Here is a 25,264-nt window from a genome sequence, read left to right on the forward strand (position 1 = left end):
TCTCTGGGTAGACAGGCGAGGCGGATACCTGACAGGTAACTGGCGGGCGCTCCCAGGTGAGCGGGCTGACAGACGGGGCAGGAGACAGGCAGGTAACTGGTGGCCGCTCCAGGTGAGCGGGCTGACAGACGAGGCAGGAGACAGGCATGTAACTGGTGGACGCTCCCAGGTGAGCGGTCTGACTGAAGAGGCAGGTAACAGGCAGGTAACTGAAGGACACTCCCAGGTGAGCGGACTGGCAGACAAGGCAGGTAACTAGTAGACACTCCCAGGTGAGCGGTCTGGCGGACAAGGCAAGTAACAGGCTGGCAGGCAGGACGAGAAGTCAGGCTAGCAGCGGAACCTGAGGGCTGAAGCACAGGTGAGACACAGTGCAAACAACATTGCTCGGGCACCTCCATTTTGGAGGAGGTGCCTAATATATGGGAGGTCCAACGGCAATTGGCCGGGGACTCCTAAGGACGGCGCGCGCGGTCCCTTTAAGAGAGGGGGACAGCGCGCGCGCCCTAAGCACACTGCCGGGGAAGGAGCACGTGCAGGAAGCAGCGGGGAGAAAAGCGCTGGAGGACGCCGCGCCCGAAGCGGGGAGGTGAGAGGGACAGCGTCTCTGCCTAGCAAGGGGCAGAGACGCCGATGCTACAGTAGGCCCCCTCTTTTTTAGGCCAGAAAGAAATTTTTCAAGGAGAAGCGGGGCGTTGATGTTCTCCCTGGGTTCCCAAGTTCTCTCCTCAGGACCAAACCCCTTCCAATCTACCAGAAAAAAGGTCTTTCCTCTTACCCTCTTGGTGGCCAGAATACTCTCTACCTCAAAGACGTCTTCAGCGGAAACCGGAGCAGGGGGAGTACCTGGATTGTTGGAAAAAGAGTTAAAGACAACAGGTTTGAGGAGAGATACGTGGAAGGAGTTGGGAATCCGTAAGGTGGCCGGGAGTTTTAATTTGTAGGCCACTGGATTAATTTGCCTGAGGATTTCGAATGGGCCGATGAAGCGAGGACCTAACTTGTAGGAGGGTATCTTGAGCCGTACATGTTTGGAGGAGAGCCAAACCTTGCCTCCCGGACGGAATTGAGGCGGATCCAGACGCCTCTTATCAGCATATCTCTTCATCCTCTCGGAGGACAGAAGAAGTGCGGACCTAGTACTCTCCCAAATGGTAGAAAACTCGCTGACAAGAGACTGCGCCTCAGGGTTGTCCACAGAGGCGGAGACGGGAAACGGAATCCGGGGGTGCTGGCCATAGACAATAAAGAACGGGGATTTGGAAGAGGATTCGCTCTCGTGGTTATTGTAAGAGAATTCGGCCCAAGGGAGGAGGTCCACCCAATCAGAATGGTGGGCATTAACAAAGTGCCGGAGATAGCTGGTAAGGATCTGATTGATCCGCTCCACTTGACCATTGGACTGAGGGTGGTAAGCGGAGGAGAAGTCCAGGGTGACGTCCAGCAGTTTACATGTGGCTCTCCAGAACCGTGAGGTGAACTGAACCCCTCGATCCGACACGATGTGGAGGGGTAGGCCATGGAGACGGAAGATATGGCGGATAAAGTCCTTAGCCAGCTCAGGTGCAGACGGAAGACCAGGCAGGGGAATGAAGTGGGCCATTTTAGAAAAGCGGTCCGCGACCACCCAAATGACAGTACACCCGGCAGAGACAGGAAGGTCGGTAATGAAGTCCATAGCGATGTGTTGCCACGGGGCAACAGGTATGGGAAGCAGCAGGAGATGACCAGCTGGTAAGTGTCTGGGAACTTTGTTGCGGCCACAAGATGAACAGGCAGAGACGAAGTCTACCACATCCTTACTCAGGGTAGACCACCAGTAATGCCGGGAAATGAGTAGGAAGGTCTTTTTTTGGCCGCATGGCCAGCTAGTTTAGAAGAATGACCCCAGCGAAGAACCTTCTCACGGTCAGGAGGCGCCACGAACGTCTTGCCGGGTGGAAGACGAGTCAAATCCAAGGGGGCCACATTCATCACCTTGGAGCGGTCGATAATGTGCATAGGCTCCTCCTCTTGGTCGGAGGATAGGAAGGATCGGGACAAGGCATCAGCTTTGACATTCTTGTCCGCCGGGCGGAAATGAAGGATGAAATCGAAGCGGGCAAAAAACAAAGACCACCGGGCCTGACGTGGATTAAGTCTCTGGGCATTTTGGAGATATGCCAGTTTTTTGTGATCCGTGTAGATGATCACCGGGTATAGAGCCCCTTCAAGCAGGTAACGCCACTCCTCCAGCGCCAATTTAACGGCTAACAGTTCTCGGTCTTCTATGGAGTAATTGCGCTCAGAGGAGGAGAAGATTTTAGAGAAAAAGCCGCAGGTTACCATTCTCCCGGATGAAGACTTTTGGGTGAGCACCGCTCCGGCTCCAGAGGAGGAAGCATCAACCTCCAGATAGAACTGTTTGTTGCAGTCCAGACGGTGCAGCACAGGGGCAGAGGAGATGGCTTGCTTCAGGGAAAGGAAGGCCTCCTCAGCTTCGGGTGGCCATACCTTGGGATTTGCTCCCTTACGGGTGAGAGCAGATATGGGCGCAGTCCGAGACGAGAAGTGAGGAATGAAGAGACGATAGTAATTAGCGAAGCGCAGGAATCGCTGTATCGCCTTCAAGCCCTCCGGACGGGGCCACTTTAGGACAGCAGAGGGCTTCTCGGGATCCATTCGCAAGCCTGTCTGGGAGATAACATAGCCCAGGAATGGAAGAGAGGTCTGCTCAAAAAGGCACTTCTCGTATTTAGCATAGAGGTGGTTCTGCCTGAGCCTCAGCAGGACCTGACGAACATCCCTCCGGTGTGTGGGAAGATCCGGAGAGAAGACCAAGATGTCGCCCAGGTATACCACCACGCAGGAGTAAAGAAGGTCACGGAAGATGTCGTTGACCAGTTCTTGGAAGACGGCGGGAGCATTGCAGAGACCGAAGGGCATCACACGGTACTCATAGTGTCTGTCCCGGGTATTAAATGCCGTTTTCCACTCGTCTCCCTGACGGATACGGACCAGGTTATACGCTCCACGTAGATCCAGCTTGGAAAAGATCCTGGCGCCTTTAAGGCGATCAAATAACTCAGAGATGAGTGGAAGGGGGTATTTATTTTTAACCGTGATCTGATTGAGTCCTCTATAGTCAATACAGGGGCGTAGCGAGCCATCCTTTTTTTTGACAAAGAAGAATCCGGCTCCAGCCGGGGAAGTAGACTTCCGGATGAATCCCCTGGCCAGATTCTCCTCTATGTACTCAGACATGGCCCGGGTTTCGGCCGCAGACAACGGATAAATACGCCCACGGGGTGGAGTGGCGCCAGGTACCAGGTCGATCGGGCAATCATATGGCCTATGAGGTGGCAATGTCTCTGCTTCCTTTTTACCAAAGACGTCAGCATAGGGCCAGTAAGGAGCCGGAAGACCGGGTAAATTAGCTGGGGTAGGTGGAGGATGAACCGGACGAACCGGAACCAGGCAGGTCTTATGGCAGACTGGCCCCCACCGGAGTACTTCACCAGAATGCCATTTCAACACGAGTTCATGGGTCTGGAGCCAAGGTAGACCTAGCAATAGGGAGTGGGAGAGTCCGGGCAACACATGGAAGGAGATTACCTCAGAGTGCAGCATTCCCACCTGCAGGGTTATGGGTTCCGTGGCGAGCAGGATGGTCACCGGAAGGAGTCTTCCATCCACGGATGCGACTGACAAAGGTTCAGCCAGAGACTTGGTGGGAATACGGTATTTCTCAACCAGGGACTGGGAGATGAGGTGGGCGAGTTCAAAGTGACAGTTCTCTCCCCAGGAGATAGATACAGACAAAGTCAGGGTTGGAGAGGATTTATTTTTGTCTAGGGCGACCTCTCCGAGCGGTCCTAGACACTGGAGTTTCCCGGCCTCTCCGGGCAGGAACGAATCAGGTGCTCCTTACTGCCACAATAGAAGCAGCTCCCCTCGGCTCGGCGTGACTCTTGGCGAGATTTGACCATCTTGGTCTGGTCGATCTGCATGGGCTCGGGTGAGAGCGCCCGGGGAGTGACAGAAGAGGAGACAGGTTTCTGGAAAGTAGGAGCTAGGCGGGGAAACCTTCTCTCACGGGTGGTCTCTTTGGTGCGTTCTTGAAACCAGATGTCAATCCGGGTAGCCAGCGACACCAGGTCATCCAGGGTGGTAGGAATATCCCGACCGGCGAGCTCATCTTTAATCCGACCGGAAAGACCCTCCCAGAAGACGGACACCAGGGCCTCATTATCCCAGGCAAGCTCAGAAGCGAGGGTGCGGAACCGTATGGCATATTGGCCCACGGTGAGACTCCCTTGACGGAGACGTAGCAAAGAGGAGGCAGATGAGGTCTTTCGTCCCGGTTCATGGAAGACTCTCCGGAAAGCAGTGAGGAAAGACGACAGGTCGGACACCAGGGGATCCCCTCTCTCCCACAGGGGGTTAAGCCATGCCAGTGCCTCCCCAGTGAGATGGGACATGATGAATGCCACTTTGGCCCGGTCGGAGATAAACTGGTGAGCCAAGGGTTCAAAGTGCAGGGTGCACTGGTTTATGAAGCCCCGAGCTTGAGCGGGGTCGCCTCCGAAGCGAGGAGGTGCAGAAAGCTGGGGTCCGGGGCAGGATGCCATGGTATTGGTGGGCAGCGGCGCTGCCGGGGTGTGAGTCGTGACACTAGCGGTGGTTGCTGGTGGAGCAGTCAGTGTGTCCAGGCGGGAGTTGACATTCTGCAGGTGGTTCAGGATGGACTCCTGCTGGGATCTCTGACGGGAGACTTCATGGTATAGGTCAGAGAGCGAGGGAGCTTGGGTGCCACCGGGTTCCATGGCCCGAGCAAACTGTTACGGGTCCGGGAGGTGGAACCTCTGAGCTGCAATACAAGGGGGAAGTCCTTGTAAGGAAGCGGGTGACTCCCAGGGAAGGCAGGCCGGTAGTCACAGCAAGTGACAGGGACAGTCTCTGGGTAAACGGGCAGGTGGTCACGGCAGGTGACGGGGACAGTCTCTGGGTAGACAGGCAGGTGGTCACGGCAAGTGACGGGGACAGTCTCTGGGTAGACAGGCAGGTGGTCACGGCAAGTGACCGGGACAGTCTCTGGGTAGACAGGCGAGGCGGATACCTGACAGGTAACTGGCGGGCGCTCCCAGGTGAGCGGGCTGACAGACGAGGCAGGAGACAGGCAGGTAACTGGTGGCCGCTCCAGGTGAGCGGGCTGACAGACGAGGCAGGAGACAGGCAAGTAACTGGTGGACGTTCCCAGGTGAGCGGTCTGACTGACGAGGTAGGTAACAGGCAGGTAACTGAAGGACGCTCCCAGGTGAGCGGACTGGCAGACAAGGCAGGTAACTAGTAGACACTCCCAGGTGAGCGGTCTGGCGGACAAGACAAGTAACAGGCTGGCAGGCAGGACGAGAAGTCAGGCTAGCAGCGGAACCTGAGGGCTGAAGCACAGATGAGACACAGTGCAAACAACATTGCTCGGGCACCTCCATTTTGGAGGAGGTGCCTAATATATGGGAAGTCCAACGGCAATTGGCCGGGGACTCCTAAGGACGGCGCGCGCGGTCCCTTTAAGAGAGGGGGAGAGCGCGCGCGCCCTAAGCACACTGCCGGGGAAGGAGCGCGTGCAGGAAGCAACGGGGAGAGAAGCGCTGGAGGACGTCGCGCCCGAAGCGGGGAGGTGAGAGGGACGGCGTCTCTGCCTAGCAAGGGGCAGAGACACCGATGCTACAGAAATCTCCTAGAACTGTGTGAAGCACTTCTTCCTTGGGTTCTTCTGGTGCTATAGAAGGCACTTCTTCTTCCGTTGTTTTCAGTAGACTTGGGCACACTTTCAGATGGTCTCTTGAGACTGTTGCAGTTGTTTTACCTCCATCTTTGCTAATCAGGCAGGTTTTACTGTTGTCAAACTTGGAGTTCAACACTGTGTAGGGCTCTCTTTCCTACTGGTCATCGAGCTTGTGACTTCTTCTCTTCCGCTTTAGCACTATCTCTCCAGGTGCCAAGGGTTCTGCTGGTGCATGTTTATTGTACTGTTGTTCTTGTTTTTCCCTTACTCTGTTCAGACTGTCTTCGACACAGGCCTGTACTCTCCTGTACTGCTCTTGCCGATTTGTATCCCAGTCTTCAGTGGACATATCTGCTTCCGGTTCTACCACTCCGAGTTCCAGGTCCATGGGCAACTTTCCGGGTCTTGCTCTCATGAGGTACGCTGGAGTACAATTTGTAGAACTCACAGGTATGTGATTGTACAGATCTACCAGGTCAGGTAGTTTGTCTGGCCACTGGTTTCTTTCTTCCAAGGGTAAGGTTTTCAGCAGGTCTATGACGATGTTGTTCATTTTCTCACACAACCCATTGGTCTGAGGGTGATACGGTGTAGTCCGGATCTTTTTCCTTCCGTACAGGTGGCAGAATTCTTTAAACAGCTCGGCTTCAAAGGCAGGGCCTTGATCCGTCAGCACTTTGTCCTCGTATCCATGGGGCCTGCAGAAGTATGCTTGGAACGTTCTTGCTGCAGTCTCTGCTGTCAGGTCCTTGACAGGGGCTACCACCAGGAACCGGGAATAATGATCCACCATGGTCAGTGCATAGGAGTAGCCTGACCTGCTGGGTGACAGCTTGACGTGATCCAGAGCGACGATCTCCAGGGGCTGGGTTGTCTTGATGGACTGCAAGGGTGCTTTCTGGCTGCCGTAGTCTTTTCTTCTGAGGCTGCAGGGCCCACAATTCTGGCACCACCTCTCTATGGAGCTCCGCATTCCAACCCAATAGAACCGGTCCTTCAGCAGGGTTTCCAGCTTCTTCCAGCCAAAGTGACCTGCTTGATCGTGGTAGGCCTCCAACACCATCTGGATATCCGTTCTGGGTACAACAATCTGCCACACCATTTCATGGGTCTTGGGGTTGACATATCTTCTGCACAGCTTCTCTCTATAGATGAACAGCCGGCTTCTCTCATTCCACAGTTGCTTGGCTTGTGGAGGAGCATCCTTCTCCAGGTGAGAACCTTCCTGGGTGATCAGTCTTTTGATAAGGCTGACAACTGGGTCACTGTCCTGGGTCTCCTTCCAACTGTGGTGGGGTAGAGCATTCAGCGTCCTTCCCTGATGTCTTCTGGTGACGTGTTGCTCATGGACCACTCCGCTTCGGTGCAAAGCAGGTAATTCAACTTCCTCTAAATCATCCACTTCATCTTCGGTGTCTGACTGGTGAGGCATCCATGACAGGGCATCAGCATTGGTGTTCCTGTGACCTGCCCGATACTTGATGGTGAACTGATAATTTGACAGTCTGGCCACCCAACGCTGTTCCATGGCTCCCAACCTGGCTGTCTCCAGGTGTGTCAAGGGATTATTGTCAGTAAAAGCTGTAAACTTAGTTGAGGCTAGGTAATGCTTGAACCTTTCAGTGATAGCCCAGACCAAGGCCAGGAACTCCAGCTTGAAGGAACTGTAGTTCTCCGGGTTCCTCTCGGTAGAGCGTAGCTTCCTGCTGGCATACGCAATTACCTTCTCTCTTCCATTCTGCTTCTGGGACAACACAGCTCCCAGTCCCTCGTTGCTGGCGTCGGTGTACAGCAGGAAAGGCTGGCTGTAGTCAGGGTAAGCCAGGATTTCTTCACCAGTCAGGATTTCCTTCATTACTGCAAAGGATTCGGCCTGTTCTTTGCCCCACTGGAATGGGGGACTCTTTCCTCTTTTGGACTGTCCTACCAGGAGGTCTTGTAGAAGTGCTACCTTTTTGGTATAGTCCTTTATGAACCTCCTGTAGTACCCGACCAGCCCCAGGAATTGCCGTACTTCTTTGATGCTTCTCGGTTCAGGCCACTTCTGGATGGCAGTGACCTTCTCCGGGTCTTGTGCTACTCCCTCCGAGCTGACTACGTGCCTCAGATACTGAACCTTCTGCTTGAGCAAGTGGCATTTAGAAGGCTTTAGTTTCATCCCATACCGGGACAATGCTTCAAATACCTCCGCCAGGTGCTTCAGATGGTCCTCATACGTCCTCGAGTACACGATAATGTCATCCAGGTACAGCAGCACTGTCTCGAAGTTCCGGTGTCCCAAGCAGCATTCCATCAGCCTCTGGAATGTTCCGGGTGCATTGCAGAGTCCAAACGGCATACTGTTGAACTCGCACAGTCCCATCGGGGTGGTGAAGGCCGTTTTCTCCCGGTGTTCCTCAGCAACAGAGACTTGCCAGTACCCGCTAGTGAGATCCAGTGTAGAGAAGTAATTGGCAGATTTTAGTGCAGCCAGGGATTCCTCTATACGGGGTAAAGGGTATGCATCTTTATGTGTTATACGATTAATCTGTCTATAATCTACACACATCCTCATGCTACCGTCCTTTTTCCTGACCAGGACCAGGGGAGCTGCCCAAGGGCTACAGCTATCCCTTACTACCCCTGCCTTTTTCATGTCGTGTAACATTTCCTTGGCTTTCTGATAATGTGCTGGTGGTATGGGTCGGTAACGCTCCTTAATGGGTGGATGGTTATCGGTGGGTATGTGGTGTTGCACCCCTTTAACCCTTCCAAAGTCAAGTGGGTGTTTACTAAACACTTGTTCATATTCCTGAACCACTCTGTAAACACCGTGTTTCTGATGGACAGGATTGGCGTCAGTCCCAACATGGAGCTGTTGACACCAATCCTCCAGCTGAGCTTCGGAGTCATTGTCCTCCACTGTATCTGGTGGGGTCAAGGATTCCACTGTGTGTATGGCATCATTATTCACAGTATACAATCTAGCAACAGTGGCATACCTTGGCAATTTGACTTCCTCCTCCGCACAATTTAGGAGACGTATGGGTACCCTCTCATTGCGTACGTCAACTACCCCTCTAGCAGTTAAGAGTGTAGGTCTGTGCTCCGAGCTAATGGGCTCCACTACCGCCTGGTAGTTTTGTCCCTTGAGACCTATTGCTGCCCTACATCAAATTAGCATTTCACTCATCGGGGGAATCACAATGGGTATCGGGTCTGTCACCCGTGCATTACCAATCTCACCACCTGTTAGCTTTACCTGTTGCTGGTACAGGAGGGCTCGAATCTCTCTCTGGAGCACCTTCCTCTGCCCTGGTTTGGCAGTGTCAGCAATCTGTTGGAGTAAAAACAACACTTCTCCCAAACAGTTACCAACAATATTTGTATCAAGTCTGTATCACCAGGGTTAGATTCCGCTACAGTCAGTCCTTGTTCCTTTAGTTCCACTCTCCCCACCTTCACTGTCACGTCCTTAACCCCTACTAGGTTAAGAGGAAGGCCGTTAGAGGCATACACAGAGAGGTTCGGGGCTGGCGGCTGGAGTTCATCTACGGACCAGTACCTTTTGTAGAGGACATCAGGTATGATGGTTACCTGTGAGCCGGTGTCCAGTAATGCAGGTGTGGCTATACCGTCCAGCAAGATGGACAGGAAAGGCCTTCCTCCTACAAACCGATGGTACCAGCTTAATGGGCCTGGTTGATTTACTCCTGGGTGTCGGCCCTCGGCCCCAGGGTTTGCCCGTTTAAAGGACAGTTTCACGCTGTGTGGCCTGCCTTGTGGCAGCGGTAGCAGATGAAGTCTCCTGGAGGGCGACGTTGGTCGTTGGTCCTCCCATGGGGTGGCATTGTCCTCCTCCGGGGTGGCGTTGTCCTCCTACGGGGTGGCGTTGTCCTCCTTCTTCTCCTCATCCAGGGGACATCCTCAGGACTATCGGCGAGTAGGATCCTTCCTTCCGGCTCGGGCTCCGTCTGTAGCTGCAGGGTGCTCAGGATAGTGGCCAGGGTTTTACGTAGCTGGCACACTTCAGAGCGCAGGCTGTCCAGCTCGCTAGGGGGCACTGTTTGCGTCTTTGTTTCAGCTGTCAATGAAGGAGCAGTGGGTGCTGCGACCACTGGAGTGGCTCCACCCTGGTAACGCTGGATAGCAGTCCCTGATGTTTCCAGGGGCTGTAGACCCTTAATAGCCATGTCCTTGAAGGTGTCAAAGGTCGCATCTGGATGATCTAAAGCCTACCACCGTACAGTTCTGCTCTCCTCCTGGGACCTCAACCCCCGGATGAACTGTTCCGTCAGCATTTTATTCTCATCTTGTATGCTGGCTGGACTAACCTGTTTCAGGGCCTTCAGGGCTTCCTGTAAGCGCCAGGCATAGTCCCGGATACTGTCCTCAGGTTTCTGGGCACAGTGGTAGAACCTCATCCGGAGATCTGTCTCAGTGCGGTTTTCAAAGACAGTTTGCAGTCTCTTAAAGATGATGGATACTGATTCCTGGTCTGCGGCTGGCCAGGTTTCAACTTCCTGCTCTGCGGCACCAGTCAATTGTCCCAGCACAACAGCGGCTCTCTGCTTACCAGTCATAGAATACATGTCCAGTACACCGCATATTTTTCTCTTGAACCCAGACAGGGTGTCTGGTTTGCCATCATACTGGGGAAGCCATTTCGCTCCAGGGATATACGGCAGGGCCATGGGTATCAACGGAGTCACGACCCCTGCTGGTGGGGCGGCCGCTCCGGCCTGTGCAGCGCCGGGCGCAAGCTGGGCATCAGGAGCGTTAACCGGTGCTCCGGCAGCTTGCTAGTCGTTGGCCATGGTTGCGCCCCCCTAGTAAACTGTAGCCTACCTTCTTTACTTGGATCGGGTAGGCCGCAGCTCCGCAGGCGACGGTCTCCTTCCAGGACCTTGCGTCTCCCTCGCGGCTGACGTCAGAGCGTGCGCTTGACAACGGTCTTCTTCTAGGACCTGACGCTTCCTGGTTCAGCATCAAGGCGCGAGGCGGGGCCTGGGATTCGCACGCTTCCAGCGGTTACGCCTCTCCGATTCCCGCGGTTACGCCCCTCTTCTTCCTGCGCGGCGACAGGAAAATGGCGGATAATGGCGGGAAACCTCGGTAATGGCGGGAAATCTTCACCACAGTAAGTGTTACAGTCTTCTAAGGCGCACAGTACCCGGTGGCAACGGGCACGGAATCCTGTTAGTGAAGCCAGAAGTTGACGCGCCCCCGGGGCAATGGGGTGCTCGGCAGCCGGGCCTATGGATACTGGTGGGGAATATCACGGTGGCTGGCCCAGCCCTTGGCCAAGGGCGGTCAACCAAAAAGGGAATTTGTAATTTGGATAGGGAAAATAAAATAAATAGTTCGTGACGCCACCTGTGGTACCTGGTAAGGTTTACCAGCGCTGCTGCAGACCTGCGGGGGGTGATGGGATGGCAGCTGAGGTGTTTCTGCTCCCCACAGGTGGAGCAGGCCCCCGGGGCAGGGATGGTGTTTGATGGTGGGTGGTGATGCTGGGGCTTGTAGTGCAGGCGGGATGGCGCAGCAGGAGTAACTGACGGAGACAGGGGATTCGCTTCAATACCTTTACTCGTGCGGATGTCAGGTACGGTCCAGGGTACTCAGTAGGATGGGTGCACTTCAGGACTTCTCCCCAGTGAGCGGGTATAAGGCCTCCTGGTCTGTATCAGCCTCTCTGTATGCTCCTGGCCAGCCTGCAACTGGGCCTAGCTTATGTGTCGTGCTGTTCCTTCACCTGTCGCTCGGTAATAGGACCTTCTGTTGGCAACCACTCTCCCTGGACGCTGGGGCCTTGTGGTTTCTGGTCCTGTAATGGGTCTAGCTTCAGGTCAGCCAGGGACTTGTAGTCCTCCTGGAATGCCGGTGATCCCTACTGGGTATAAAGGAACCCTGTAGGCGTGGACCCGGTGTCCGGTTTGTATATCCGGGTGAGCCTATGATGCTCCTCTGCCCCCTCAACTCCTCTCTCCTCTCCTCTTTGCCGTTGGCCACACTCGGGGCCCTCAATACTCAACTCGTGCTGTAGGCCTTGGCTCGCCTAAGCACAGCAGCCAGCGTGCTGCGTCTTCACTGGTCTAAGTGCCAGCACACTAACTTCTGACTAAACTAACTGAGCTGCCTGGCTCCACCCTCCCTATATATATTCCTAACGGGCTCCCTCTGGTGGTGTGAGGTGGAAGGGTGGAGGTGTTTGTATGTAATGAGGGCCTATTGTGGAGAAGTCCGTCCATGCACCATGGTTCCTGTGTTACCTGTGCGCAGCAAGGTGCCACACATGTAAAAACTCAGAAAAAACGCTTCTCTCTGGCAGAAAAAACGCATGTAAATCTGCATGCGTTTTTTTCTGCCAGAGAGAGGCAAAAACGCTCTGCATCAAATCTGCTACGTGGCCACATAGCCTTAAGGCAAAGCCTAGAGGAGAACCGACATACAACAACGGCCATAGGGATACAATTTAACACACTTTATCACAGAAATAATAAAATATAACACAGCACACATAAAATATAATATGGCACGACAGCCTTAACCCTTTAGTTGACATGGCGTCTTCTTCAGCTCGCCATCCTCCTTCAGAGACACGGGACCAATGCGACGCTGGGAAGAGCAGAAGACAGCGGGTGTCAGTATAATAGTAGGTGCAGGGACCTTACGTTAGTAGCATCACTCCAGCACTGAAATAAAAAACACTGGAGTGGTGCTTTAACCATACAGTTAGTTTAAATAATGTTTTTGAGGTCACAGACTCCCTTTAATATCATATTGATGATTGCTATTGTGTCAGTTTGTATATGCTTATATACCTTATAATCTGTTATGCTGTCACTTCACTTGCTTAAATCACATTATTGTTCACTTCAGCTGGAGCATATCTTGCAAGAAAAATTAAGATCTGGTGGATATTTCAGTCTCAGACAATTGTTTAAGAACAATGATCCTGAGGGAAAAGGGCAAGTAAACAGGTTGGTGAATATAGATCTTTCTACAGTATAACAGATATATTACACTGCTCAAAAAAATAAAGGGAACACTCAAATAACACATCCTTGATCTGAATGAATGAAATATTCTCATTGAATACTTTGTTCTGTACAAAGTTGAATGTGCTGACAACAAAATCACACAAAACTCATCAATGGAAATCAAATTTATTAACCAATGGAGGCCTGGATTTGGAGTCACCCCCAAAATTAAAGTGGAAAAACACACTACAGGCTGATCCAACTTTGATGTAATGTCCTTAAAACAAGTCAAAATGAGGCTCAGTATTGTATTTGGCTTCCACGTGCCTGTATGACCTCCCTACAATGCCTGGGCATGCTCCTGATGAGGTTGCGGATGGTCTCCTGTGGGATCTCCTCCCAGACCTGGACAAAAGCATCTGCAAACTCCTGGACAGTCTGTGGTGCAACGTGATGTTGGTGGATGGAGCGAGACATGACGTCCCAGATGTGCTCAATCGGATTCAGGTCTGGGGAATGGGCGGGCCAGTCCATAGCTTCAATACCTTCATCTTGCAGGAACTGCTGACACACTCCAGCCACATGAGGTCTGGCATTGTCCTACATTAGGAGGAACCCAGGGCCAACTGCACCAGCATATGGTCTCACAAAGGGTCTGAGGATCTCATCTCGGTACCTAATGGCAGTCAGGCTACCTCTGGCGAGCACATATAGGGCTATGCCGCCCTCCAAAGAAATGCCACCCCACACCATTACTGACCCACTGTCAAACCGGTCATGCTGAAGGATGTTGCAGGCAGCAGATCACTCTCCACGGCATCTCCAGACTCTGTCACGTCTGTCACGTGTGCTCAGTGTGAACCTGCTTTCATCTGCGAAGAGCACAGGGCGCCAGTGGCGACTTTGCCAATCCTGGTTTTCTGTGGCAAATGCCAAGCTTCCTGCACGGTGTTGGGCTGTGAGCACAACCCCCATCTGTGGACGTCGGGCCCTCATACCGCCCTCATGGAGTCGGTTTCTAGCAGTTTGTGCAGACACATGCACATTTGTGGAGGTCATTTTGCCGGGCTCTGGCAGTGCTCCTCCTGTTCCTCCTTGCACAAAGGAGGAGATAATGGTCCTGCTGCCGGGTTTTTGCCCTCCTATGGCTCCCTCCACATCTCCTGGTATCTGCTCCATGCTCTGGACACTGTGCTGACAGACGCAGCTACCCTTATTGCCACAGCTCGCACTGATGTGCCATCCTGGATGGACTGCACTACCTGAGCAACTTCTGTGGGTTGTACTGTAAACACCGCCTCATGCTACTGTACCTCTAGGGGTGAGAGCAATGGCAAAATGAAAAAGTGACCAAAACAACAGCCAAAAAGGATGAGTACAGAGAAATGGTCTGTGGTCACCACCTGCAGAACCACTCCTTTATAGGGGGTATCTTGCTAATTGCCTATCATTTCTAACAGTTGTCTTTTCCATTTGCACAACAGCAGGAGAAATGGATTCACAATCATTGTTGCTTCATAACTGGACAGGTAGATTTCACAGAAGTGTTATTGACTTGGAGTTACATTGTGTTGTTTAAGTGTTCGCTTTATTTTTTTGAGCAGTGTATATAGATGAACTATTAAACCAAGTTGTTGCAGATATTTTGCTGCATTTTTCCACCAATTACGGTAACTAACTTAGGTTACTTGTGTTTTTTTTCATAGTTTTTTGAGATTTGTTTCTATCATGTTTTTTTCAGCTGCATTTTTTGTCTCCATTGTCATGTTTTAAATGAAACTGCTTTATTATGCATACTTCCTGTTACTTGGCTTTGATAACACTTTATTGATAAAGTCATGAGCCTATTATATGCGTTGTTATTGCATTTCTGCTGTGATAACGCAATAAAAACACATATGCATTTTTTATCTGTGAATTTTCTTCATTTCATTCAGGTCTATGGGGAAAATCTGCAAATAAAACGCATATTTAGCGCAAGAGAATTCGACATGTTGTGGATTTCAAAATCGCTTCGCAGGTCAATTTATGCAGCATTAAAAAAAGCATAGTGGGCATGAGATTTCTATAAATCCCATGCACTTTGTTTAAACTGCAGTAGGCTATGTTTTTTACATATGAAAATACTCAGCGGAAAAAACGAACCAAACACTCATCGTGGGATCTTACCCTTAGGCCACGTTCACATATTCATTATTTGGTCAGTATTTTGCCTCAGTATTTGTAAGCCAAAACCAAAACCAGGAGTGGAACAATCAGAGGAAAAGTATAATAGAAACACGTCACCACTTCTGTATTTCTCACCCACTCCTGGTTTCGGCTTACAAATACTGATATAAAATACTGACCAAATACTGAATGTAGGTCTTTTTTCAACCTATGTAACTATGTAAAATATAATGGATAAAAAAAATTCACTAAGTAAAGGCATTTGCATAGGTAAATCCGACTATCTGCTGTTGAAAGTCACCACCAGCTCCAAGCATTCCTAATGGCACTGACGCGCCCCCTGGGCCGTGTGTGTAGGGGAATACCTGGAGCCAGGCCTCTGTGTAATACTAGGGCTTGTAGTCTCCGTGGCGGCGACCCGGTCCCGTGGCTCAGGGTGGTCAAACCAGTGGCGGATCTGTTTCTTTGGTTTTGTAATATTTAAATGGCCGACTACGCCACCCCTGGATTGCGGCCACTGAGAACCGCCACTGCGTGGCAGACCACTGAGGCTGATGTTGTGTGCACAGCAGAGGGTAGTATAACTCCCCACGGTAGGAGTATAGCCTCAGGGCAGTGAGTGCAGATGGTGGGGGTGATGGTGCGCGGGAGCAACAGTAATGACTCAGAGTCCAGTGATGCAGTCCAGAGTCTTTACTCACAGTTTTACACTCCAAGCCACTTCTGCAGGTGATGGCTGCCCACGTCGTGCTGTGCTCACCAGGTGAGGGGCTCGGCCAACTCCCAGGTACCTTTGGAATGCTTTTCAGGATCCCCTTTGTGTGTCCTTTCTCTGGCCTGTCGTACCCCACAATTGACCACGTTTCTGTCCAGCTGCCTCAGGCCTTGGCGGGCAAACGTATGTTCCGTTTCCCTGGGCCCTATGTGGTGCCTTCCTAATGGGTGTAGTGAGGGGCCGTAACACGTGCAATGCCATGGCCTCCGGTTACTAGCTGAGGGTAGTTGCTCTCCTCCACTAGATGAGGGATCCAGTTCCCTTTTCTTGGCCTGACCCCCCTACTCTGGTAGCGGCGGGCGTGCGGTGGCGGCTGGCCGGTCCTCACCCCTGGGGTCCCTTCAGTCTTCTCCTAGAGCTTCCTCCATTCCTCTCCTCTCCTTTCTTCTCCTCGAGGCTCAGGCCTTAAGACTTGGCCTGCCTGCGGAGCAGAGCCCATGCCGAGCCTCTGCTCCCCGCCTCCTTCTCTCTCTGCTCTCTCTGACTGAACTGAACCCTGATCTAAGATGGTGCCCACCTTATATACTCCTCCTTACAGTGCACCCTGGATCTACTTTCCCCACCCACACACTACCGGAATCCCCCTTTCTAGGTGTTCCCTCCCCCCACTCCAGCCAGGAACAGGGGCAGTTGTGCTCACACCCGGGAGCATTGTCGCCCTGTCCCCCGGAAATGTGGTGTAGTGCATGTGGGTGTTAGGGTCCTGAGCCACACTCCATCCTTACCTGGAAGTGAGATATCACACCTCTGGGTGAGATGCAATACCTCTGTAGCAACCGAACCCTCGGGGTGCTACATTCCCCCCTGGTAAATCACAGCACGTCCGCGGGCTGGAACAGAGCAAAAGACATGCAAAAATATTTTAAATGCAACCATATAAAAGCAATTCAACATTTTTCTCTTTCCCTTTATGGGAGATAATGCTGAAAGTAACAGGAAAAGTTATTAAACTTTACTTTTTAATATATAAAATTTTCTTTTAAATATATAACTCTCGGCATATATATGTATATAAAACATTTCTTCCAGTAGAAAACACAAACTATTCTCAGCAGCATTCTTGCGACGAAGTCTCTTTAGCAGGTCACGGTCCTTGCCGCGACCAGGTGTCCATGTCACCCAACAAGGTGCAATTTTTCTAAGTGCAACAAACACCTTTAGGTATCTTCGGAGGTAGGTGTGTATAAAACCAGTAGGGGGCACCTTAAGAAGTGCAGCTATTTAAAAAATTTGGCTGTTCCCAGTCCTCAGCCGGATAGAAAAGGGTTGGCTGCTCCCAGTCCTCAGCCGGATAGAAAAGGGTTGGCTGCTCCCAGTCCTCAGCCGGATAGTTCACAGACCCTTTTCGGGTAACTTTAACAGACAAATGGACAACAACCTCTAACCGGGTAAACTTTTTGTAATCCGCAAACGGCTTGTCACGAAACTTCTTCACCCTGGCGGGTAACTATATACAATTCCTGCTGTTGTTCTTTAATAGTAGTCTCCCTGCGCCTCATCCTCCTCAGGCTCGTCCAGGTCCTCCGCGTAGCAGGGTTCAGGGCAGCGGTGCTCCTCCACCCTCTGGACGTTAAGAGCGTACCACCCTCGCAGACCTCGGTGTCGGGTGTATTATACCCGATCCCCCGGGAACAGATCCCGTTTCAGGTGACCCGCGGGCAGACGACTCTCCACATCCCCTCGGTCAACATAGAGGTCTGTGTCCGTCGTCGGGTCCCGAATAAACCCCCACCCCTTCTCCTGGTGGAACTTGACCACGATCCCGGTAACTGTGGGACCGCGTGCAGCTTGGGGGTCTCGGAGGGCCCGGGTCTTTTCTTCCGCACTCCGGGCCTGCAGCTGCTCCTGCCTCTGGCGCCGTGCCCGCTTCTCCTTCTCCAGTTGCTCTATTTCACGGTGGCAGAATTCCCGCCTGCGAGCTGCGTCCGCCCGCGTCTCCTGTGAAAACCCCATCAGGTCCTCCCCGGTCTGGTCCCACTCTATCTGGACCTCTTCATCCGGGAGCTGGGGGATGGTGCTTGGCTGCGGAGCGGGCAGGAGTGGAGAAAGCGGGGCTTTGGCCCCTGCGGACAGGTCCCTCCGGTTTGCAAGGGTGAACCCATCCGCATGGCAGGGGGACCGGCTTTCCATCAGGCCCGGCGAGCTGACTGTATAAGTCGGTACCTAGGGATGGTAGTGTTGGGACCGGGGGCGCTCGCTGTTGGGAGGCGTCTGGGGACATCAGGCCTTGCGACCGGGCCTGGAGCGGGTCGCTTCCAGCCGTACCCGGTATCAAGGGGCACGGCGTGGGATGTGGTCCGGCGGCTGCGCTTGGGGCTTTGGGCCCAGGTGCAGGCGGCGGGAGCGGAGGAGGAGGTGCAGCGACTTCCCGGGCGATCGGCTCCGCGACAGGGTCCAGGGGCAGGTTAGTGGCGTCCTGGCTGGTATCAGGGGCGTCCCCCTTACCTGCTCCCTTCGCAGCGCTGCTTTCAGCCTCCACTGGTCTTCCTCCATCCTCAGGGGCAGGCACGCCGTCGGGTGGTTGCAGCGCCACTTGCTGCCGGGCCGCGACCCGCTGGCCCATCTTTTCTCTCCACCCCGCGATGGCCTCCCGCTGCGCCCGGACCATCCTCCGGTCCAACTCCTCCAGTCCAGCCCGGAGTAATTCAGGGTCCTCTCCGGGGAGCTGGGCCATCAGCTCCGTGAGGCTGCACGGAGCCGCTTAGGCCTGCAGTAGGCCACTTGTCAGGGCACTGGGACTGGCGCTCCCCGTTATCTCCGGGTGTGGTCTGCCAAGACTGATCCAAACCACACCCTGCCCCTCGGTTCTCTTTCCCTTCCGCCCCTGTTGGGGGTGGTCCCGGGGCAATCTGCTGACAATCACTCTCAGGGGCAGCCCCCCCACGTTGATGGACATCTCTATAGCCGCACTCATGGCTGTTGGGGTTGGGCTCTGTCTTTGGCGCCATTCTGGGACCTGGTCCACGATGGGAGGTGGCTTCTTGTTGTCTTTTGGCGCGCACATCATGGCGTCCGTTCTTCTGGGGCGGGCGCCACATTCAATACAGTGAAACAGTCTCTAGGCACACAATACCCGATGATAACGGGTTAGTTTTGATCCTGCCGACTACGCCAAAGTTGACGCGCCCCCTGGGCCGTGTGTGTAGGGGATAACCCGGAGCCAGGCCTCTGTGTAATACTTGGGGTTGTAGTCTCCATGGCGGCGACCCAGTCCCGTGGCTCAGGGTGGTCAAACCAGTGGCGGATCTGTTTCTTTGGTTTTGTAATATTTAAATGTCCGACTATGCCACCCGTGGATTGCGGCCACTGAGAACCGCTGCTGCGTGGCAGACCTCTGAGGCTGATGTTGTGTGCGCAGCAGAGGGTAGTATAACTCCCCACGGGAGGAGTATAGCCTCAGGGCAGTGAGTGCAGATGGTGGGGGTGATGGTGCGCGGGAGCAACAGTAATGACTCAGAGTCCAGTGATGCAGTCCAGGGTCTTTACTCACAGTTTTACACTCCAAGCCACTTCTGCAGGTGATGGCTGCCCACGTCGTGCTGTGCTCACCAGGTGAGGGGCTCGGCCAACTCCCAGGTACCTTTGGAATGCTTTTCAGGATCCCCTGCATGTGTCCTTTCTCTGGCCTGTCGTACCCCACAATTGACCACGTTTCTGTCCAGCTGCCTCAGACCTTGGCGGGCAAACGTATGTTCCGTTTCCCTGGGCCCTATGTGGTGCCTTCCTAACGGGTGCCTTCCACACGTGCAATGCCACGGCCTCCGGTTACTAGCTGAGGGTAGTTGCTCTCCTCCACTAGATGAGGGATCCGGTTCCCTTTTCTTGGCCTGACCCCCCTACTCTGGTAGAGGCGGGCGTGCGGTGGCGGCTGGCCGGTCCGCACCCCTGGGGTCCAATCAGTCTTCTCCTAGAGCTTCCTCCATTCCTCTCCTCTCCTTTCTTCTCCTCCAGGCTCAGGCCTTAGGACTTGGCCTGCCTTCGGAGCAGAGCCCATGCCGAGCCTCTGCTCCCCGCCTCCTTCTCTCTCTGACTGAACTGAACCCTGATCTAAGATGGTGCCCACCTTATATACTCCTCCTTACAGTGCACCCTGGATCTACTCTCCCCACCCACACACTACCGGGTTCCCCCTTTCTAGGTGTTCCCTCCCCCCACTCCAGCCAGGGACAGGGGCAGTTGTGCTCACACCCGGGAGCATTGTCGCCCTGTCCCCCGGAAATGTGGTGTAGTGCATGTGGGTGTTAGGGTCCTGAGCCAGACTCCATCCTTACCTGGAAGTGAGATATCACACCTCTGGGTGAGATGCAATACCTCTGTAGTGACCGAACCCTCGGGGCGCTACAGCACTGCATCACGCCACAGCACAAAAGTGATCTATGTGCTCCGAGCTACGTAATTGTTGGGGTGGAGAGGATGACGTGGCACTTCTCTGGAGACACTTGTTATTTTAAATGTATGAAAATGTACTGTATTTTATGTATTATCCTCTGGGAGGCTGCAGTTCCTGTTAGTCAGGGGTGACAAGGTTAACTATAGGGCTGGCCAATGGTTGGAGAGGAGGATTGGGGACCTGTGTGTCAGTTCTTGGTTTTGTAGTTAGTTGTTAGTAAACTAAAGACAAGAAATGGCACCCTCAGAGGAAGGTTATGATCATTTGGTGTGTGTGAGAAGAGACCAGGGAAAAGGAGCAAGTTTCAGTAAGACATCTTCAGTAGCAGCAGTATTTTTCCTTAAGCAGGCAATGTGGGGCACCCAAATTTTAGGAATGCCTTTAGTGTTAGCCAGAACTGGAAGCTTCTGTCAGTAAGGCAGAGTCAGCTACGCTAGGGACACATTCAGTAAGGTGGTAGCCTGTGGAGCTCCTTTATGTTATTCTCAGGAAGTGCAGTTAGGGTGCAGTGGTCACAGCGAAAAGCATTAACCCGTGTGGCCCTGTACCAGGAAGATGGAGTCACCCAATTTGTCCTGCTGTTCATCTGTAACATTCACCACAAGTAATGTGCTGCCATCTATCAGCCTCAAGAATGTGCCTCTGTATTGTGCAGATGAAAACCGTAATTGTGGCAGAATTGAATATGAAGGTGTCCACAGCAACCCGACCACACACACACCCAGTCAGGACTCCGTCTTTATCTAGCGTGCTGGGGCACGGAAGACAAGTACCTCGCCCACGGCTACCACCGCACGCCATGTTACATAATCTTGCTGCTTACAGCAGAGAGAGAGCATATTCAGGGCTGTGGCACGACAGATAATGTGTGTGTTGCTGTCGGGGTCATAGTTCCACTTCATTAGAAGAGTTTTCCCTGCCCCTCCACAGCGCTTAATTATTAGTGGTCTCTGCTCTAATTAGAGTCTTCTCACACCGATCAGAGCAGAGACCAGTGTGATAGTGATAGACAGTGAAGCGCTGCGAAGAGGCAGGAAAAATACTTACTTTCCTCTCATGAACTGAAAAATTGTCCCTGCCAGCAGTGCACTTCTTGTCTCTCTCTGTATGCATGCGCTTTAGAAGCCTGTGCGATCCAGAGGAATCAATGAAAAGCCGTGCCATTAAATGTAACATATTTGCATCACTAGAGCAGAAGTGCACAACCATTTCTAGTTCCATTGCCACATTGTCATATTCAACGATCTCTAGGAGCTGAAATAAAACTTAAAGAAGTTGTCCATTACTTTCACATCATTGATGCCTTATCCATAGGATAAGGCATCAATGTATGATTGTCCAGGGTCCTACACCCGGCACCCCCGCCGATCAGCTGTTACCGGAAGTGCTTATCTGCGGTGCTTTGCCGTCTATCTGTAGTGGCCGCCGCTGGGTACTCCACATCCGCCTCCCATTGAATTGAATAGGAGGTAGATGTGCAGTAACAAGCGCAGGCCACTACAACTTGACGACCAAGTACCGCAGGTAAGCACTTTCGGCCGGCGGCCGCCGCCAGCACCGATAACAGCTGATCGGCGGGGGTGCCGGGTGCGGGGCGGTCCTCATGTGAGCCAGTTTCTTTGTAGCGCTTGATGTTTTTTTTAACTGCACTTGGGGACACTTTCAAAGTTTTCCCAATGTTTCGCACTGACTGACCTTCATTTCTTAAAGTAATGATGGCCACTCGTTTTTCTTTACTTAGAATTTGTATTATGGCAAGAAAAAAGCAGCTAACAGTCTATTCAGTAGGACTATCAGCTGTGTATCCACCAGATTTCTGCACAACACAACTGATGGTCCCAACCCCATTTACAAGGCAAGAAATCCCACTCATTAAACTTGACAGGGCACACCTGTGAAGTGAAAACCATTTCCGGTGACTACCTCTTGAAGCTCATCAAGAGAATGCCAAGAGTGTGCAAAGCAGTCATCAAAGCAAAAGGTGGCTACTTTGAAGAATCTAGAATATAAGACATATTTTCAGTTGTTTCACACTTTTTTTAAGTATATAATTCCACATGTGTTAATTCATAGTTTTGATGCCTTCTGAGCGAATGTACAATTTTCAAAGTCATGAAAATACAGAAAAATCTTCAAATGAGAAGGTGTGTCCAAATTTTTGGTCTGTACTGTAGGTCTAATGGAAGCGAGCACCAAGATGACATCTTCCTGTTCACCTCCAATAGGCAAATACAGTGGAAAATGACGTACAACAGAGAACCCAGTATGGCCGAAAATGATGTATGACAGAGCACACGGTGACCCCATCTACATCATTACAGTCAATGGCCCACTCGGCGCATACACCCGAATCTCGTTTTACAAGGGGGTTGGATAACGGACATAATTGTTTATCGCTAAGTGAACCCAGCCTAACTCACATATGCCTTTCTGGAGTGTTAAACAGGGGCCCATGGTCTCTTGATGTATGGGGGACTCAGATATGATTACACAGTGCTTTTTTGTGCTTCCCTATCCTGCTGCTGATCAGTGTGATTCTTCCCTCTGACATGGAGACCACTGTATACAGTATTTGCAATGTTTCCTTTCACTGTACAAAATCGATGGCCAATGTGGTATTTGCTTTATTACAGGGATGTTCTGCTCATAATGTTAGCAAAATTTATTGGAAGACCAATAAGTTCCCGACTATTCCAACAACTTCTTTTAAGGTATGTGACCTAGTATTAAAAATATATGCTCCTCCATTGTTTGCTACTTGTTAATTATTATCTTTTTTTTTTTTTTGCTTTCTTGCCAGGGTTTAGTTAGACTAGCTTGTTTCAAAACTTCCAGCAATAAATAAGATATGCACCAAGAGGCCATTATATCAATAATTCAGTAACGACTGCAAAGTACAGATTGGATTTGTGTATTTTGAAATCATGTAAAATTGTTAAAACATTGTGTTCTCTTGGCGGCATTGTGTTTGCTTATGTTAATAGCATTACCTGGGGATGTATATATCTGCTGTAATACCTACTGTAAACAGAATTTTCAATAATATATAGAAACATGTTTTTTTCCTGGCAGTAATGATTCACGTTTTTCTCCAGGTGCAGAGCATTGTGTATTCTGTGTTGTGGTTTAGTTTATTCAAAAGATAAAAAGGATCCTATCAGGAGAACCACATCAATTGTCTCATTAGGACTCAGGAACATCATACTTGGTTGTTCTCTATAAGCCAGAACTGAAAGTCTCCAAATATTACTGGTACTTGTTCTGACGTACCTGGCCTGTCCATGCAAGGGACTTGTATTGTTGGCGCAATTTTTCCTGGCCAGTAGCATACATAGAAGAAACTGGACATGTATCCATGTATTTTCATAACCATCGGACCCAGTCCAGATACGCTTGTTTGATAATAATGTTGTTTTTCCGGAGACAGGAGTCCTGCCAGTCATTTACTCCACCAAATTACTCACAGTGCTAGGAGTTCTTCTCCCCAGTGGGTTCTGAGGGGGGCTTTATTTAGTTCTTTAGGCCACGACCCCACTATCAGTATTCGGTCAGTATTTTTTCTCAGGAGTGGGAGCCAAAATCAGGTGAGGAGCAATCAAAGAAAAGGTAGAATAGAAACAAGTCACCAATTCTGCATTTATCACCCACTCCTGGTTTCGGCTCCCACTCCTGAGAAAAAATACTGACCGAATACTGACCAAATACTGATAGTGGGGCCGCGGCCTTAAAAGGATTATTTCATCAATGCTCCTTCCTGGACATTGTAGATTTTAGGTATTATTATTCTATAGGAAAAACAACCAGATCATCACCGAATCAGACAATAGGCGAACGTCTCACTAAAGTTTCACAAAATGTTTCTGTGCAGTATTTTTTATATAAAAGTGGTACATTTCAGTTAAATTTACCTTTCTTGGTTGTAGGCTAAAACTTGATGAAAAGACGATAATAAAATTTGAAGAGCTTTATGCAGCAGCACGGCACTCAGTACCATCAGGACGCCCGACTTGGCTGGATCCGGTCAACAGGAAAGCAGAAGAAGTTTTCATGACAGCTTCCCAAGTCCATGCACAACTGAAGACAAAACAGAAGTAGGAAGAGTATCTGTCATCTAAGCAAATGAGAGGGTGTCCCTCAGCTGTATTTTGTCAGGGAAGCCAGTAGAAGATGTTTAACTACCCTGCAAAGTCTTTGCAAATTAAAGGGGTATTCCCATCTCCAAGATCCTATCCCAATATGTAGTAGGTGTAATAATAAGAATGTTAGCAAATGCTTCCAATTAGAAATGTAGTATAGTTTTTCTGTTTCGCTATTTGTCTTCCCTCATGTGCAGGCATTGCGGGACCTTACATATCCATGGTTACAACCACTAGCACCTAGCTAACTAACTGTCACAATATCAGTGGTCGTAACCATAAATACCTAAAGGTCCTGCAATGACTGCACATGAGGAAAGAGATATAGCGAATCAGAAAAACTATAATACACTTCTAATTGGAAGTATTTGCTAATATTATTATTATTACACCTACTACATATTGGGATAGGACCTTGGAGATGGGAATACTCCTTTAAGTATTACATTTTTGTTCATTAAAATCAATAAGCTTTCCAAAGTCACATCACGTTGCATCACTCCACCCTGCAGCATCAATTTATAGATATGAAAAGCTCCTCTTAGTTAAAAAAAATAATTGGTGGTGGATAGGAGTAGTAGTCTGCGCTGCTGTGCTAGATTCAATAAATCTGGAGGATGTGATGAGGGATTAGATAATGTGATTTCTTCTCAAGGCGTTTCAAAGTTGAACCAACTTCTTCATCAGGAGAACCACAATGTTGGGTCAACTTCGAAATGCGTTGAGAATAAACCGTATGATCTAATCCCTCATCACGTCCTCCAGATTTATTAAATCTAGCACAGCAGCGCAGACTACTACTCCTATCAAATTGTTCTACACGGCGGGATTTCCCAACATGAGGGTACTGCAGCAGCTGTCACATCTTGATTCCTCAGTTGTGGGTTAAACAACCCCAAAAGGTGAGCAATTCTTATACCTCTCACCGACCAATTTCTCCACCAGATAAGACCCTATTGCGCTTGGTGTCTCGCACTCTTTCTAGTTAAAAAAATAACATTTTTAACAATCTGAAAACCTTTAAATGCTTTTATTATACTCTCAAACGTACAGGCATAAACTACA

The 25,264-nt window shown here is 51.0% G+C and overlaps 1 protein-coding gene across 3 annotated transcripts in view; it reads left to right on the forward strand.

Annotated features, from left to right (window-relative positions):
* The window catches only part of LOC141156404 (EF-hand calcium-binding domain-containing protein 6-like), a 320,593-nt gene that overhangs the window by 105,320 nt on the left and 190,009 nt on the right, over nt 1-25,264 (forward strand). For 2 of the 3 annotated variants that reach the window (XM_073642612.1, XM_073642599.1), the window contains 3 exons: nt 12,629-12,729; nt 22,697-22,774; nt 23,987-24,154. In XM_073642612.1, coding sequence (XP_073498713.1) covers nt 22,713-22,774; nt 23,987-24,154 — 230 coding nt within the window. In that variant the 5' untranslated portion in view covers nt 12,629-12,729; nt 22,697-22,712. The remainder of the gene's footprint in view (nt 1-12,628; nt 12,730-22,696; nt 22,775-23,986; nt 24,155-25,264) is intronic. The other variant, XM_073642606.1, reaches the window with a different exon arrangement.

The sequence above is a fragment of the Phyllobates terribilis genome, unplaced genomic scaffold (assembly GCF_046119375.1).
Source record: "Phyllobates terribilis strain yellow unplaced genomic scaffold, ASM4611937v1 Scaffold_1__5_contigs__length_1240528914, whole genome shotgun sequence".
NCBI lineage: Eukaryota > Metazoa > Chordata > Amphibia > Anura > Dendrobatidae > Phyllobates > Phyllobates terribilis.